At 33.9% G+C, this 18,492-nt stretch overlaps 1 protein-coding gene across 2 annotated transcripts; it reads left to right on the forward strand.

Moving 5' to 3' along the window:
* Positions 1-1,535: 1,535 nt before the first annotated feature.
* On the forward strand, positions 1,536-18,296 carry LOC135137400 (centrosomal protein of 97 kDa). Of its 2 annotated transcripts, XM_064067030.1 has the most exons (14): positions 1,536-1,725; positions 1,779-1,933; positions 1,981-2,241; positions 2,287-2,483; positions 2,584-2,667; positions 2,722-2,918; positions 2,970-3,038; positions 11,289-11,474; positions 11,537-11,828; positions 11,884-12,174; positions 12,224-12,443; positions 17,581-17,718; positions 17,774-17,836; positions 17,891-18,296. In XM_064067030.1, exons 1-14 carry the CDS (start codon positions 1,722-1,724, stop codon positions 18,026-18,028), a joined length of 2,295 nt encoding a protein of 764 aa, XP_063923100.1. In that variant the 5' UTR covers positions 1,536-1,721; the 3' UTR covers positions 18,029-18,296. The 2 variants fall into 2 exon arrangements, with proteins under 2 accessions (XP_063923100.1, XP_063923098.1); XM_064067028.1 differs by having other exon boundaries at positions 1,538-1,725; positions 17,774-18,295.
* The last annotated feature ends 196 nt before the right edge of the window (positions 18,297-18,492 follow it).

The following is an 18,492-nucleotide window of genomic DNA, read 5'->3' on the forward strand; positions in this document are numbered from 1 at the left end:
AATGTCGTCAAAAATACAACTGTCACGTGCCAATGTTGTCAGGTTGTCACTGTCAATGTGGTTCTAATATGTATATTCTAGTGTGAAATAATTTAAGGTTATGTATCACTTCATTTTGCCTCATGGTTTCTTTCAGCTTTTTAACTTCAAATGGAAAATGCATTGCAAGCAAAATCTCTATATTAGTAATAATAATAAAAGTAAGATAATACAGTGTGGGATTGAGGACATGGGGGTCCCCCGGGAAATTTATTATTACTATTATTTTCAGTTTTGCCGGCGTTTTGAAAAAATTATGTTTTTTTTTGGAATTTTCATGACGCATATAAAATTAGATTTTGCGATTTTCGTTTTGTGATAAATGTTAAGTTCTAAAAAGTGGCGTAACTGACATCCCCGCAACTCCTGTGTTTTTAAATATATTTAAACATATTATTTTAAAGCGGGCAACGGGAAAAATATAGACATTCTCAATTGCTCAGTATATGCTTAACTTCGACTGTTAATCTTTATACTTCCATCGAATTCGACTATCGGCACATTCAGATTACAACCATCAGCTGTTAAAAGAAAATGAAATTTGGTTGATTTTGTGTCGTCAACACAGAGGAAAGGACTGATTGATTAATCAGTCATACTCAGTTGTTTTCCCAAAAACACTCATAAATCTAAAAAAATTTGACAAAAATGTAATATTAACGATTGACCATGTTTCAAGTGATCTTAAAATATTTGCATGATTTCATGTCATTCGGCTTTTGCAGTTTCAAAGGTAAATTGTAAAATATTGTTACACAATTTTGATCTTTTTTTTAAATCTGGATGCTAAGGGTGAAAAGTCAACACGGATTCATAAATCACACATGCACGACTATGTTATTTTATAAAATTTAAAGAATACTATTTGTTTAGCAGAATTGTAAGATGACGTCATGATTTTTTGGGAGGGCCCAAATCGAACAAATTTTGATTAACGATTTATCATCTTTCCTGTAACCTTAAAACGGTTGCAATATTTCAGTACATTCGCTTTTACAATTTTAAAGTTAAATTGTAAAATAAAATTTTGAATTTTTTCTCAAAAATCTCGATGTCTGGAGTAAAAACTGGAGTAAAAACTGGATTCTTTTGACTTTATTTTATATAAAAACATAGTTTCTAATTCATTCTAGTTAACCGTCTGTTAATTATTTATCATCACATTCACTATCATTTCCTACCGAGAGGGAAATAAAAAAACACGATCAAAGGCAGCCATGGATTCTTGTCTTTGATCGAATTTTCGTTTTGTTAGATTACCGTTAATTTGAAAGTTTGAGTTGAAAATTTAACGATCAAAGACAAATTTTGAAAAATCCATGGCTGTCTTCGATCGTGTTGTCGCTTTTTTTAAACTGCTGTAAATTGACAGATATAATTTTAGTGATTTTTCGATTGGCATGATTTTGGCGTAAAAAATGTTATGGCACGCCACTGACACATCAATTATTAGTGTAAACACAGAAGAAACTCTAGTTACTCCCGTAATAAAAGCAATAAAAACAGTTGCAGTCTCACGCAATTTAATAAATTCCAAAGCCTTTATCAATAATCCCTGTTTGACCACGTCCTGTCGTTAATCGACCTTACAAAATTGTCAAAGTTGTCAAAATTCAGCAATGATTTTCAAATAAAAGTCATAAAAGTATATAGTTTAGGACCATGCGAATCATTTGATATAAATGGGTATGTCCACACCTCAATTTTTCGTTTAACATTAATTAACACTCGTATCGTAGAGGAAGGATCAGACACTCTGGATTTGTCACACAAAAAGCTCAAGAAACTCAACAAATGTACCCCTCAAGAGACTCATGCCGTGACCACGTTAATACTAGATGATAACGAACTTCAGCGTCTTGACAACATCGATTCGTTTCTCAGATTGCAGAAGGTACCAGAGGTATAGTGCACGAGTGGGTTTTGTATGGGTGTTTCTAGCTTTCTGCAGTCCGGAATCAACTCTTACGTATGTATGGAGTATGCAGACTCCACTCGTTACATACTCTAAATCTTGCTCACAACGGAATACTCACTATAGAAGGCTTGAAGGAGTTGGTTAACTTGAAGTGGCTTTGCTTGGCAGGGAATAGCATAAAGACTATTGAGCATTTAAATACTAACATAAATTTAGAGCATTTAGATTTATCGGAGAATAATATCACGCACGTGAGCGACTTGTCGTTCTTGAAAAATCTCAAGGTATGCTTGTGATAGTCGTGTGTGGTGTTTATCTTTGTGTTTCAGGAGCTTTATCTGCATAATAATAAAATTAATCATTTAAGACAAAGCGACCGTTTTCTACCCGTTAGTCTAACAAATCTAACTCTAGCTAATAATAACATTGAAGATCTGAATGAAATCTCCCAGTTAGTTAACCTCGTCAACCTCACAAGCATCTCCATTGCTAATAATCCATGTGTTAACTTCGGTAACACCAATATGTATCCTTTAGGGTTGTGTCTTATTTAATCTTCTGTGTTACGTTAAAGTTGAGTTTTCTTTTAGCCGCTACTAATTTCGTTTATTTTCTTAACACTACAGTGGCTTTGATTACCGTCCATTTGTTATTAACTGGTGTTTAAATATTAAAACTATAGACGGTTATGTTGTTGACGCTATTGAAAGGTATTTTTTCTGTCAGAACTGTCACGTCTGATTTTATAAATTATTTTTTTATAGCTTGAGAGCTGAATGGTTATATTCCCAAGGACGGGGGCGCCATTTTAGGGTCGGTGATCAGAAGGATCTTGTACAATATTTGGCGAGCGTTTGTCCTTTAACTGGTGAAGCACTCGAAACTGAAGAAGATCGAAAGTTGCGGTTGATTTTGAGTAAGGCGCAGCATCATCAGCAGCAGTTGCGAGAACAGTCAATTGGTGAGAATTAATTCGAGTTTGGTGATAAATATTTCTAGTGTTTTATTTTAGAATCTCCAAATCCGTCACCTTCAACAAGGAAAAAATTGCATGGTGCAAAACACTCGCCCAGATTAAATTGTGAGTATATTTTTAGTTTATTTTTTTATTTGTACATCCTTTTCATTTTTTTTTTTATTTTATTTACAAAAATAAAACTTAGTTTGGAACTATATACATCAACAAACAATGGTATATTATTTATTACATTACTTTAATATCCATTTTTTTTTCTACTTTGCTCATGATTTTATGAAGTAAAATATAAAATCTGGTTACGATTATTATTTAGGGTTTTTCTTTAACATGATCTATGTGTATGGCAATACTGTTAAATGACAAAGTTAGGGTTTTGACCAGTTACATTTGACGCGGATGTGACGTTTTAGAAAACATGGAACCCACATTACAAAACAAAACGTTACCAAAAACGGTTTCACAAAGGCTTCCATTGTTAAACTGTATTCGGTTTAACAATGAGGCTATTGTTAACGCAAGGTAGAAAATAGAATATTATATTCTTGCATACCTATTTGTACTACCTATTTATAAACAAAAAAATAGAACCCCCGTTTTATAAAGAATTCTAAATTTTTATTGACTTAGGATCACTGATAATATAACAACTACTCTATGGTTAGATTTTTCAATTTTTGACATTTCTAATTTTTTAATTATTCGATTTCTTAATTTCTCGATTCGTTAATTTTTCTCTATTTTTCAGTTTTTCAATTTTCCGATGTTTCAGTTTTGGAAGATTTAAATTTTTCGATTCTTCAATTTTTCGACATTTCAGTTTTGGGATTTTTCAATATCTCGATTCGCTAATTTTTCGTTTTTTCGATTTCTTCGATGATTAAATTTTAGATTTTTCTGTCTTTCGATCTTTAAATGTTAGATTTTTCAATTTTTCGATTTTTTGATCTTTCAGTTTTTTGATGTTTCGATCTTTCGATTATTCGACTACTCGGTTTTAGATTCTTCAGTTTTTAAAATTTTTGATTTTTTAATTTTTTGGATTTTAAATTTTTTGGTTATACAGTTTTTCGTTTTTTTAGTTTTTCCATTTTTCGATTATTCGATTGTGGAATTATTCGACTTTTCGGATTTTCAATTTTTTAATTTTTCGATTTCCCAAAATTTCGTCATTTCTATTTTGCGATTTTTCAATTATTCGATATTTTAAATTTCAGATTTCCGATTTTTCAGTTTTTCAATTACTTTGTTGAATTTTTCGACTTTTAGATTTTGTGATGTTGCGATTCTCGATTTTTCAATTTTTCGATATTTTAATTTTTAAATTTTTTAGATTTTCGGTTTTACAATTTTTCGATGTCGATTTTTCGGTTCTTTGAAATTTTTGATTTTTCAGTTCTACAATTATAAAAATTAAAATTTTTCGATTTTCGGTATGAAATTTCAAATATGAAGTTTTTTGTACTACCAACTTGCCAGTGTAAAAATAAGCCCTAGAGGAGGTGGTGGTTTTTTAAATTTTTGGATGAACAATATATTTCGTGTGTCCGCAGCTGTGCGGACCGCGTCCCCTAGGAATTTGCGCGGGTTGCGGGATTGTTGGGCTGCCCTTCAGGAGGGAGGGAAGTTCTCTCGAAATAATCTTTGACTATTTTTTTCATTTAATTATACATAGAAACAGAAAATGGGACTGTAATTTTTTTTTACAAGGATTCAGTGTGGCAACGCCGAATTCCAAATCACTGTAGTTAAAAATCGAAGTTGATAACTGAGTGGTTTAAAATTGTTTGGTAATTTTTGTTTACCTTTGAGTGAGTAGTTTTACGATATCTTTATAATATTATCTATAACAACTTGTTTAAAGTTTTTTGTACAGAACTTCCATCATCACTGGAGCACAATCAACCAAGCCCAGTTTTTTATATAGATTATTATTGAAGGTTATTCTGTAAATCTTATTTATTCTATAATAGGGGAAATTATGTAGATAACCATTTTTTATTTACTCAGTAAAATTAATTATGTCATTTATTATTTTTACTTCCCGAGCGTAAGCTAAGGAAGTATAGTAATCAAGTCCATCGGACGAAATGCCACTTTTATGTTTTCTCGACGTTTCGTGACCCCTACAGTACGAAAAAAAATGTCTCCCGTTTCCGTCCGTCTGTCTGTCTGGTGTCCGCATCCATTTTTATTAGACAAGTAATCTGGTAACTGCTAAACCGATTGTTGTCAAATTTTGTATGTATATTAGAAATATCATGCAGATGGTTAATTGCTTCCCAAAATTTGGATAATCATCCCCTCCAACAATTTGATGATGTCATTTCATTGAATTGTATTTTAAAATAATTTTAATTTTATACACAATAGTATTTTTTAGAGTTGCTTATACGGGGTGCCTCAAAAAAAAACTCCTAACTGAGTAAATTTATTTTACAATCACCCTCATACAATATGTTTCTTCGGTAATATGTGTACGATGTTAGCAGTGATTGACGTTCTAAATTGGCGAATGCACCCGGAAAACAGGATTTGAAACCTCGTTAACAACGTTTGTCATACAATTCTACATTATTTTGCGCAAAAATATTTATTCGGTTTCATGAATAAATAAGTTGGATTCGAGTTACTGCCGAGTTTGGTGTTTTAGTTAAATAAAGTAACCTATAAATCAGTAATTCGCATACGGCGGAATTTGGGTGAACTAAAAAAAAATGTCAGACTAATCAGTATTAATTGGTTTGTCCAATAAAACAATCCAAAGTTGATTATTACTGTGAAATTATGGGCAATTTTGTTTGTGTTCGACGTCAGTAGTGACTTTTTGTTTTCTATTTTGTTTATCTTGTATTCCTGATGTCGATGTCGCATTTTCATCTATCTCAACCCTACTGGTGTGAAAAAGTGTATCTATTTGGTGGCTGATCATACATCAGCAGATAGACTCCTTAAAATTAACAAACATGATTTTTTACAAACTAGAGACGAAAAATACTTAAGAAGAATAAAACTTTATATTGTAGAGTAAATTTACGAAGTGATTAATTAATTTAACAATGTTTAAACAAACTGAATTGTTTTTAATAACTTCATGTTTGTAGGAAAACGGTTGTCGGTTTAATTATGACATATTTATCCTTGTCATATTTAAACAGTATAAATGCTTCAGTTACAAAAGTCCCCCTTGCTCCACGTTGGCCACCAACGAGCGAATTTCACGAATTTTGGGCAACTTTGCTGGCTCTAAATATTTGAATTTTTTGGCCTGGATCGTTGATGCTCAGCAAGAACCACGGGAAGGTCTGGAGCAGGTCTTGCCGGAAAAGGAGAGGGCTAGGATTTGTTAATGAGGGATAGAACGTTATACAGTACAGTACAATAGAAATACAATATACAATATAGGTGCATCTAGATGCGATACAGCTACAATAGGGGATACACTACAAATAAAATACAGGATAGAGTACAGATACACTACAGATACAATACAGTTGCATAGTTAGTACCTAAGCACATACATCACATGAAGAAATTTTTAGCATCAAAAGCTGCGACCCTCTTTAAGAAAAGAGATATGAATGTTGCAAAATGAATACCCAAGCAAGCACACCGATGGAACTCGGACGAAAACTATAGGATCGCAGAACTCCCACGCCCAAGGGAAGAACCCAGTCGCATAAATCCAAGGCCGTCTGATCTCATTCTCATAGAATGAGGGCAACGACCGTCCCCAGGCCAAGAGCGTCTAACGACATGGAGAATTCAGACTCGGAACCAAAGGATGCACTGTTGTAAAATTAATACCCAAGCAAGTACACCATGAAAACCCACAAAGCATTTACACCACTGGAGCTAAATTAGGAAGACCCACTGTTGCGAAGTTAAGTTAGTAATACATACAATATACAGTACAATGTGCTTCAATTACAAAAGCTACAATATACATATATTTTACTCCACGTTTGCCGCCAAAGAGCAATGACTGTTCTCGTTCGTTGCTGTTGCCCGGCAAGGACCAAACAATACGAGGTGGGCTGGAGCACGTCTTTCCATGAAAAGAGATGATTAAGGTTTGCTAACACTGGTGAAGAACACCGCATTTTGTAAATTATGAACGCCGTACTTTATAGATGTTGGTTGCCGCACTTTATAAATTTCGAAACCGTTCTTTTAAAATGATGGACATGGCATTTTCTGAATTATGAACGCAGTACTTTGGATATTCTAATGCCGTACATTATAATCCTGAATGCCGTGATCTGATTCATATTTTTTAAAATAAATTAAAAGAAAATTCGGGCATTTTTGAAAAATGTCCTTCGTGTCCACAGCACTAACGTAAAACATTTTCGGTAATATGTATTAATAATAAATTAGAAATTCGCAAAGACGCGTTACTTTTACGCCAAAACGACACGCCGAAGTTGTCGCCATCAGATCGAAATCAAAACTGAACCACAGATTACACAGACAAGACACTGTCCCACCACTAACAAACGAATATAGTATTTAATTCAAGAATCCAAACAGTCGATTTCAATCATTTTGCCCTTGAACACAGGAAAATGACGGTTGAGGTAAGAATGACGTTGATTCCGTTTAAAAATTTGCAAAATGCTGTAGTGGCTATCCTGTTTCGTGAAAACTTTTAGGAGAATGTAACTAGTAAAACTAGAATTTTGACACTTCGGGTCAGAGATATTGAATATAAGTACATATATACATTTAAACCTCCTTGCTTTGGGTTGACAACATAACCACATATAACCTCAAAATGGGTCCGACCAAGACGTGTGACGTGCAACCCACTCCTGCGAGTCCTGCGGCGACAGAATACACAATACAATACAATATAATCATTCACTCACATTTAAGATATATAAATTTAATTAATAGCACTCATAAATTTTTTAGCTTGTTCATATTTTTTTTTAACTATGAACGTACGTATGAACGCCTTTATTATTTTAGTAAGTTAAACACAATTACTGTGACTTCTGTTGATGTATTTTTTTAACATTATGTTAGCTTTTATCAGAGATTGTGTTGTAAAGTGGCAGTCCTCGCGTTTAAAAATCGCTCGTATGAAGTGACGGTTGAGGTAAGTCGTCAATAAGGGTCACGTTTGCTCAAAGTGGGTATGTGTCTTGTCTGTGTACTCTGTGACTGAACCATAACTGAACACAAAGGACCGACAAACGCAATCTTTGTTCAGGTAGCTCACGTGACAGTGATGTCATCGTACGTCACCATGAGATTGCAGAAATTATTTTTCATATTTTGACCGGAAAATTGCACATTTTTGGTTAATTTAATAACGTTTAAACAAATTGAATTGTTTTTAATAACTTGTTGTTTGTAGGAAAACGGTTTTAGGTTTAATTATGACATATTAATACTTATCATATTTAAACCCCGTCTTCGAGCCTTTTTGGAAAAATATCCACTTTTCTTCGTGTTGACAGCACTAACGCATAACATTTTCACTAATATTTATTAACAATAAATTAAAAATTCGCAAGCACATACTACTTTTAAGCCGAAACGGAGGTCCGAATGCCCAAATGTTGCTGCCACCAGACTGGAATCAAAACTGAACACAAAGGGCCGAAAAATGTGACCTTTGCTCAGGTAGCTCACGTGACAGTGACGTTATCCAACGTCATGATGAAACTGCAAAAATTATTTTTGATGTTTTAGCTGGGAAATTGCTCATTTTCGGAGTTAATTTAACAGTGTTTAAATAAATTGAATTGTTTATAATAACGTCACGTCTGTAGGAAAACGGTTTTCGGTTTAATTATGACATATTAATACTTATCATTTTTAAACAGTATGAATAATGTTAATTATGTTTAAATATTATTTATTCCTCGGAAAAGCTATCCGCTTTGACGGGCCAACTTTAATCGTCTTCAAAAATTTCCCAAAAATTTAGAGATTTGTCAAAATACGAATCACGGACGCCGATAAATTAAAACTCACATCGTACTTACCCTGTTTTCGGGCCTTTTTGGGAAAATATCCACATTCCTTCGCAAAACATTTTCACTAATATTTATTAACAATAAATTAAAAATTCGCGAACACGTACTACTTTTAAGCCGAAATGGAATTCTGAATGCTCGGATGTTGCTGCCACCACACCGAAATCAAAACTGAACGCAAAAGACGGAAGAATGTAACCTTGGCTCAGGTAGCGCACGTGACAGTGACATCATCGTACGTCACGATGAGATTGCAGAAATTCTTTTTCTTATTTTGGTCGGAAAATTGCACCTTTTTGGGGTTAATTTAACAATATTTAAACAAATTGAATTGTTTATAATAACGTCACGTCTGTAGGTTTTCGATTCAACTATGACATATTAATACTTATTATAAAGTCGCGATCTTTTCTATAGAACCACTCCCTAGTGTAAATTTTCAAAATTTGTTTGGTGTAAGTGACCTTGATGGGTTTCTGGGGGAAAACATATGTGTCAAAAATTTGACAGGTTAGATGGCCCCATTGTCAATCTAGATATTTTATTTTAATAAACAGATGAACAGAACATACAGTCTGCACGAGATACAGTGAGGCATAGCTGAGGGCAACCGAAACATTCGTGTTGTGGTAGTTTCGATTGCCATATCAACTACCGCTACCAACCGCGTTCGGCGTAAAGTACTAGATGACAGGGCTACCAACTTGACTTTTTATCGAGTGGTTCCGTAGAAATGACCGCTACTGTATATATTATAACAGTAGAAATAATATTAATTATGTTTAAATATTATTTATTCCTCGGAAAAGCTATCCGCTTTGACTGCCCAACTTAAATAAATCGTCTTCTAAAATTTCCCAAAAATTTAGAGATTTATGAAAATACAAATTACAGACTCCGGTGAATTAAAACTCAAATCCTTCGTACTCCGTCTTCGAGCCTTTTTGGAAAAATATCCACGTTCCTTCATGTTCACAGCACTAAGGCAAAACATTTTCACTAATATTTATTAACACCAAATTAAACATTCGCGAACACATTCTATTTTTAAGCCGAATCGGAGCTCCGAATGCTCCGATGTTGCTGCCACCAGACCGAAATCAGAACCATTAGCGCAAGGCATCCTGATCGTGGTCTAGTGGTTACGGACCGGACGTCACGCGTTCGATTCCAAACTTGGCCTTTCGTTTTTTCGTTTTTTTTTTCTCTTTTTCTCTCGCATTGTGTATTATTTGTGTTTATGACGTCATAACAATTTTGTTATTGATGATGTTATCCTACTTCTTATTTAATAATGCAAAACCTTCTCGGGGGCGCCAAGTGTCTTTTCTTGTGAAACCTTCTCGGGGTTTCCAACTATCTTTTTTAAAAATGTAAAACCATGTCGGGGGGCCCAAATGTTTTTTTTTGATAAGTCAAATTAAATCGTTTTAAATATACCTACTACGATCTGATTTCAGTTAATGTTTTATTAACGTTCATTTGGTTTGTCATATTTTGTGAAAAAGTTTTGTATGGTAAAAATTAATTTAATTTTCGTGTCAAGATGGTTATGATGAATTATTAACACAATTAATTGCGTATTCAAATCTAGTTACTTCATAGTAAAATTTATTTTAAGAAATTTGACAATTTTTGTAACTTTTGTTAATGTAAATTTCTTCTATTAATGTATTGAATACCACCTGATTTGATGCTAATTTTTTTTCCTATATTGACTGTCTTAATTACCACCTTGTAATGTAATCGGTGAGTTGTGAACATGGTGTTAAATAATTTGTACAAAAGTGTGGAAGGACCGATTTTGTTATAATAAGACAGCGTTTCGGTGTACGTCTTGTATATTTTTGCCAAAAACTTAAATACCAAGAACTGTATCGGTTTTAATTGAACTAAAGATAGAAACAGAAAAGAATCTTGAATTAAAATAATTGGACGCACACGAAGTGATTTGATGAACATTGTATTATTTTCCCTCTCAGAAATAAAAATTATTTTTGATATATCCCATGACGTTGCTTTTAAATGTATTGAGGTATTTTTTAACACTATTTACTTTCATTTGGTGTTAAATGACATTAGATTATTGCATTCATTTAACCATGCCCGCAGACAAAACTGGGATTAGTTAGATTATCGCACCCATTTTTTATCACATTTTTTTGTTTATTTAAATTGATTTCAAACAAATTCTGAAAGCCAAGATAATACTTTGTACTCAACTCAACTAGCGTCTAGTTGCGAACAAACTTCATATTCGCAGACACTCGTTAAAATCGCCTGAGATTTGTGTTAAACTACGCAGTCATGTAACGAAATACGTAGTTATTTTTACGATTGTTGTAATTAATTGTTTTATTTGCAGCTGCTCGAATTGGCAATAAGTTAAAATCTCCAGACCGTATGTCGTCCAGTTGTTACGGGACTGCAAACGTCATGGAAAACTCTAGTATTATGAGTCAAAGTTTAGATCCGACAATCTTAAGACAAACTGTTACCCCATCCAAAGCATGCGGAGATAACCAACCCATCGTACAAGAACGATGTTTAGGTACCTAAGCACAATTATCTTATTTTAGACTGACAGTAAAATCATCTAACGCCTATTTATAGACGAAGAACCCGTCAACAGTCCTCTCCAAGCCTTATCAAAAATGATGCCGGTACCAGAATCTTTGATGAGCCCAGACTACCGTCCAGCGCCAATAGTCGGCAAACCCAACGCAAACAGTTCGTTGGGTTCAATGAACATAAAAAATAAACTGCCGCCGACAACACGGTCGCCTAAGTTGCCCAGAAGCTTACAGGCGAAAAACAGAACGCCCATTAGCAGCGACGGCAGGAAAAGCAATTCGTCGTCACCTGCTAGAGCCCGGAAAGTTATCAACCACCAAATCAATTCCAAGTGAGTTTGACACGATTTTGGCATAATTTTCGAGCAGGTGCTTTTTCGTTTCCAGCAAAGAAAATTGCAACAAAACGTCTTCAATTTTGCGAAAGTCGTTAAGTAGCGACGACGAGTCCGAGGTTTGCGTCTCGAAGTTGCAGATGATACAGATGAGAGCTGAAGAGAAACGCTTGCATCAAAAAGATACGGAAGTTGTTAGCAATAGCAGCGCTGAGGACAAGGTGGAACAAGCGGCTGTGTGCATCCAGAAGGTCTGGAGAGGCTATTTTACGAGAAACCGAAACAAAGAAGTGCAGGAAGTTTTTAGGACCTTGCAGGCGCAGAGGGCTAGTCAATATATACAGTAAGTTGGATGTAGGTGTTCGGGAGTGTTTAACGTCGTAGTTTTGTAGACAGTTGACGACAGATATGGAAACTACGAAAGCGGCTTTGGAAAGCGAGAGGAAGATACAGATGTTGCAGACGGAAGCTATTAGCGCTTTGTGGAAACAGATGTCGGCTTTACAGCCGGGCAGTGGACAATCTAGTAGTGTTAACATGACAAGTTTATCAGCCGATAACGCCGAAGTTGTTAAAGAATTAGCTAAAACATGTTCTGTTTTACAAAGCCAGGCAAGTAGTAGATTTAGTTTAATCGTTGGTACCAAGCTTGACACAAAATGTTGACATGTTTCACCAACACGGTTGGGTTCAGGACGAGTCTTGAAAAAAAAATTTCTACTGTCCTGACGGATAAGACTTGTCAAAACATTTCAGGTCCCAGAAGGAAAATTATTTATTCAATGAACCTCGTTCTTTGTTTTCACAGTAATTGTGTGATTGTAATTTTTTTCTCTCAAGTTGACTTTGCGTTGCTGCAAATTAAATTTTACACATAGCAACACCAAGCAAATCAACGCGGGGGCGGAACGCATTTATGTAGGGGTTTTGAATCTCTACTTTCTATAAAAAATTCAAAAATTCATTTTTGAGAGAATTTCGTATCAAGTATACCGGGTGTCTGGAAAATGGCGGGTTTACTCTTCAATACGTAATGTACGGGGGTTTCGGGAGTCCCAAAAAGTCATTCATGGTGGTGCACTATTATTAATAAAACAAGCTGTTATTTTTCATTAATAAACCAAAAAAAAAACATTTAATAAGACATTTATAAATTATAAACAAAAACAAAACCAACAAAAAAAAAATCCATTAAAGCATAACCAACTAAACACTAGAGAAGACGTTCAAAATACCTTCCTTGTGCGTATAAGTAAGCTCGTGATGTTTCCAAATTTGGACCATTGTTTGTAAAAGTTAGTCATCCGTAGGTACTTGTTAAGATAAAACTGATTTTGCCAAATGACATACTCTTTAAGAGGGAGGGTGGGTGGACGGGGCTAGTAGCTGCTTAGATAAGACTGATTTTAGCAAATGACGTATTCTCAAAGAAATTTAATTAATTTATTATAAGTAAAGACATTAAAGGCTCCAAAGCACTTTCCAAAGAGGAATACCTAGAACCTCAAGATTGTTTTAAATAAAAAAAAAAAACTGCGCTCCCAAAATTGACTCAAAAACAGGTGAGGTCAGAATTTTCCAAAAGTAGAATACCAAAGTCCCCTAAAATTGTTTTAAATAATTTACAAAAAAAATGCTCAAGGGCTCCCAAAATAATACACCATGGGTACGCAAACACTGCGGCACTCAAGACTTTTTCAAAATCGTAAAAAGTAAAACACTAAAAGCTCAAAAGATTTTTTCAAGTTCATCCAGCATCAAAACACCAGATTCCTTTAAATTTATCCGAAAATAAAAAACCAGGGGACAACCATATCTTTGTGCATTCTAACTGAAATGGTAATTAAATATGGTCATGGACGAGAGAAATATTAACTAAAAGTTTTATTACTAGTTATTGTGATAGTGAATGTGTTGTTTAGTTGTTAAACGTAACAAAAGAACTGATTTTAAAATCATTGTAACTCCACCAAAATGTAAGAAGGAATTTTTTTACCATTTTTGCCAGACTCAACAATTGATTGTTAAGACCGTAGCGGAGAGTTAATCCGCCATTTTCCAGACACCCGTTATAAAACTTGTATTCCTGAGGAATCTAAGTATGATTACAAAATATGTACAATTTTCCAAGAAATTATGGCTACATAATATTGAATTTGATTGTAGACAATTACACCTGGATTAGTACAGACGAAACTATTGATGTTAGGGTACAAATTGGTCCCCAAACAATTCAAAAGTAGATTTTTGAAAAACCGTAGAAGCTGAAAAAATTATCAGTTTTTTTTTATACAAGACGAATATTTTTACAAGTAACTGATAAAACAATAATTGCTTTTGTTCTAATATGTTTCCTAAAAAATATCAAATGTATCGGCCTGCTTAGAAATAAAATGAATACAGATATTGCAAATCTCACCTTATATATTAGATTTTTCTGTGTCTGTTACACATACAGTGTTTTTTCATCTTGAATAGTAGTCTTAAAAAACTGCAAAATCAGTGTCAATTTTTTTGTTCAAGTAATTTCGGAAAACAGGCAACCAGTAATTCAACTTCTGTTAGTTATTTTTAAACTTAATCTAACATAACTAATAACATCTATACAATGTGTTTGAAAAATAAAAATTAATTTGAAAAAACATTTGAGTAAAAAAACAGTGCGGTTATAAAGTCCAAATTCGAATAAATTACCCTACCCGTCAGAGTACAGTCAAACAAATCTAGTTTTTATAAACAACATATAGATAATACCAGTCACAGTTTAAGAAAAAAAACATGGCTCATGAGGAGATCGAACCCGCTACCTTCGCGTTATTACCACGACGCTTTAACCAACTGAGCTGATGGACCATTGTTCCTCTAATTAAAAAATTAAGGCGGACACATAAACCGCAAGTACAGGAGTAAAACACAAGTACAAAAGTAACCGTTCAAAAGATGGGCCCTATTACAATATGGAAAGTAAATAAATAATGCGAAAACTACGGCTTTAAAAATGCAGAAAACATTGAATTTAGATAAATATACAGATGCCTTTAAAAATAACCATATCACTAGGTGGGAAGTCGAGAGATTATTTGTAGTGTTCACTGGTATATTACATACCGTTCTCTCTCCATTCTCAATGTAAAATTTTGACAGAAAGCAAAAAAGTATGTGGACAAATACTTTTTACTTTTACTGAGTGTATTTGTGTATTTATTTCCGTCACAATTGCATCTATTAATTGGTAATAATCGTCTGCTTTATATCTTCATATTTAACTCATCAAACAAATTGTGTCCCCCCCATTTCAAAAGGTCACGAGCCGCCACTGGTAACTAGCTGTTCTAATAATAATGAAAATCTTAAATGAAGTCATGGAAGAGGATTATTGACGAATTTTACGTTGTTAACAGAAACAAAAACAAAAGTTATACGACGAATCAGTTTATAAAAAGGGAATAGTGGCCTTATTTTTTCGAGTATAGTTTCAAATATACCATCGTGTGATCGAAAAAAAAAACGTTGTCTAGTCAGCTATGGGATTATTTTTTTTAACTGTGGTGTCAGTACTGTTGTTTTCCATTGAAGTTACTTGTCACTTTCAGAGAGTTTAAATATGTACATATTTAAAGTCTCTGGTCACTTTGACTTTTGTATTGCATAAAATTTTTATTATCCAAAGTTATTACCAAAGTGGCGTCAACAAGCAAGAAAACGGTGAATAGTTGTACTTACTCTTTAATTCGATGCATAGAAACATTTTTCAACAATTTCCCTAAACTTGAAAATGATTAACTCGTGACAGTGCAGATTTTGCCAACAATTTAAAAAAATAATACTTCCATGGCTGACTGGAGAAGGTTTTGTTCGATCATGTGTTACTACGATCTGATTTGAAAAATTAATATGTTTATTAGTTTTACTTTTTTGATTGACACCTTGTATATTTTTATATATTTTTTTCTGAATTGAGAATCCCTTGACTTGTTTTTGCAGCAAGCTGAAAAAATCTCGGGGACCTCTTGCATCTAGTTTTTGAAGTAATTTGAAAGAATCTTGGAAACCCCTTTTGTCTTGATTTTGAAGTAGTTTGAAAGAATTTCGAGGACCTCTTATGTCTGGTTTTTGAAGTAATTTGAAAGAATCTCTGGGACTTCTTTTATTTTGTTTTTGAAGTAATTTGAAAGAATCTCGGGGACCTCTTTTGTTTTGGTTTTGAAATAGTTTGAAAGAATCTCAGGGACCCTTTGTGTCAGGTTTTTGAAGTAGTTTGAAAGAGTTTCAGAGACCCCTTTTCTTTTGTTTTTGAAATAGTTTGAAAAAATTTTGAGAATCCCTTGTTTTGCTTTTGCAGTAATTTGAAAGAATCTCGGGAACCCCTTTTGTCTTAGTTTTAAAGTAGTTTGAAAGAATCTTGGGGACCCCTTTTGTTTTAGTTTTGAGGTAAGTAGTTTGAAAGAATCTCGAGGACCTCTTATGTCTGGTTTTTGAAGTAAATTGAAAGAATCTCAGAGACTCCTTTTGTTTTGGTTTTGAAATAGTTTGAAAGAGTTTCAGAGACCCCTATTGTTTTGTTTTTGAAGTACTTTGAAAAAATCTTGAGAATCCCTTGTCTTGTTTTGGCAGTAATTTGAAAGAAACTTGGGGACCCCTTGTGTCTGGTTTTTGAAGTAATTTGAAAGAATCTTGGGAACCCCTTTTGTCTTGGTTTTGAACTAGTGTGAAAGAGTCTCAAGGATCTCTTTTGTTTTTGTTTTGAAGTAGTTTGAAAGAATTCCGGGGACCCCTTGTGTTTAATTTTTGAAGTAGTTTAAAAAAATCCTTTTTTGAAGTAGTTTTCCAGTTATTTGAAAGAAGCTCGGGGACCCCTTTTGTCTGGTTTTTGAAGTAATTTGAAAGAATCTCTTAGGACTCCCCATGTATCCAATTTTTGAAATAATTTGAAAGAATTTCGACCTGGATACGTACTTGTTTTTGTACTATGAAGGTGTTTGTGTAGATGTAAAAAGATCCTGATACGAATAGTACTACAACAATCAACAAGTACTTTATTGGTGCTGATGCAGAAATAACACTAATTTTATTTATTATTAATCAGTAAATTGAATGCCCTCCACGTCTAAAATTCTTACGTGGTACTACCACATTAATCTACTGGAAAAAAAACAGAGTTCCGTACTATCAGATTCAATCAGAGTACTAGTTTTCATATTTAACGCCGCCAGCACAATCTGTATACTGTAAATAATAATTGATTGATAATAATCGAGTACTACAAGGTGTATAATTTGACCAAGTACCGGAAACGTATAATCTGATCTAGTGACATCCACAAAAATAAACTTGTGGAAACAGAGCAAAATAAAACCATTACGTACTTAAAAGGTATATTTACCTTTAAAATTAGTAGAAGTCAGAATGCTGTAGTTGCGTTGTTTCAAATACGGTGTAGGGTAGAAAAGGATAAATAACTCGGCAAGGATCCAGACGAAAGGTTCGAAAAATACAACAAAAGAAAATAAATGCTTAATAAAGTAAAACTGTAGGTTATTGCCAACACATAGAAAAGTAGCCAGAAAGTACACAATTAATCAAACCTACAATTATACATAGGATATTGATGAAAGAAAGAAAGATATAAATTAGAAAAAAAATAAAGCAAAAATAAAAAAAAATGTGTCAGGTTTGGTATCTTCGAGTTCTCAACGGGCTAAGAGTTAGCTGACGAGAAAATCGTTACATATTTCTTTGATTTTTCCAGATTCAGCAACTGCAAAGCTCAATGCAAGACATCATAAAAGTTATGACAGTTTTCAGTCAGGCAGCTTCGATTGCGCCACCTCTCGTCGAGAACGGCATAGCCACTCAGACGGAAATCGTGGCAGTTCACACACCTCAAGTACGTAACTTTTGATTTACTTGCTCGTTTTGAATGATAACGTTTTGTACCAAAGGGTGAGGCCGGAAAAAACTTCCCCTTCCAAAAGCAAACTCGCCCGTCGTCGCTGCCTTTGCCGGTAAGTCAGCGCAAAAAGGACAGCTCGCACAACTCGGTAAACACCGAATTACAGCAATACGCCGATAACTTAGTGGATGGGGTTATTAAAACCGTTTCAGAAACGAAGGCTGATTGCATGGGCGAAACGACTACTGAAATCACGGTCACCGATACCGCAAAAAGACAAGAAATAGAGAATATGTCGAATTAACAAAGTTAATGTTAAGTGCTATTTTTGTTATTAAATTATTTTAACGATAGTTTGGAAATGCGAGATTTCTTGGTGTGTATATTTATGATGTGACGCAACTAATGTAGGTTTTACTTTCCACGTTTTTCTTACAGAATTTAGCTTTATTTCACTGACACGGTTAGCTTTCTTATTGAATAAGCTTTTCTTGTGTGCATAAAGTACAAAATTTCGTTGACCTACACCTTCAAAGTGATGCAATTTTTAAGCTTTAATAAATGTTGAAATATGCTTTGAGTTGTGTTTTCTTAGTTTTCGTTTTGTTCCCTCCTTCTCTATCCCTTAAATTCATGATTATTTTAAGCATATATTTTATGTCAACTTGAACAAATCTATACGCCACCTTTCTAAAATGATTAATTTAACCGTCTACACTACAGGCAAACCTCATGTAATATGAATATGCCCAATTTTTGGTGGTCTAT

This window comes from Zophobas morio, unplaced genomic scaffold (assembly GCF_036711695.1).
Source record: "Zophobas morio isolate AGI-343-1 ecotype UQ-CSIRO unplaced genomic scaffold, CSIRO_AGI_Zmor_V1 ptg000029l, whole genome shotgun sequence".
Classification (NCBI taxonomy): Eukaryota; Metazoa; Arthropoda; class Insecta; order Coleoptera; family Tenebrionidae; genus Zophobas; species Zophobas morio.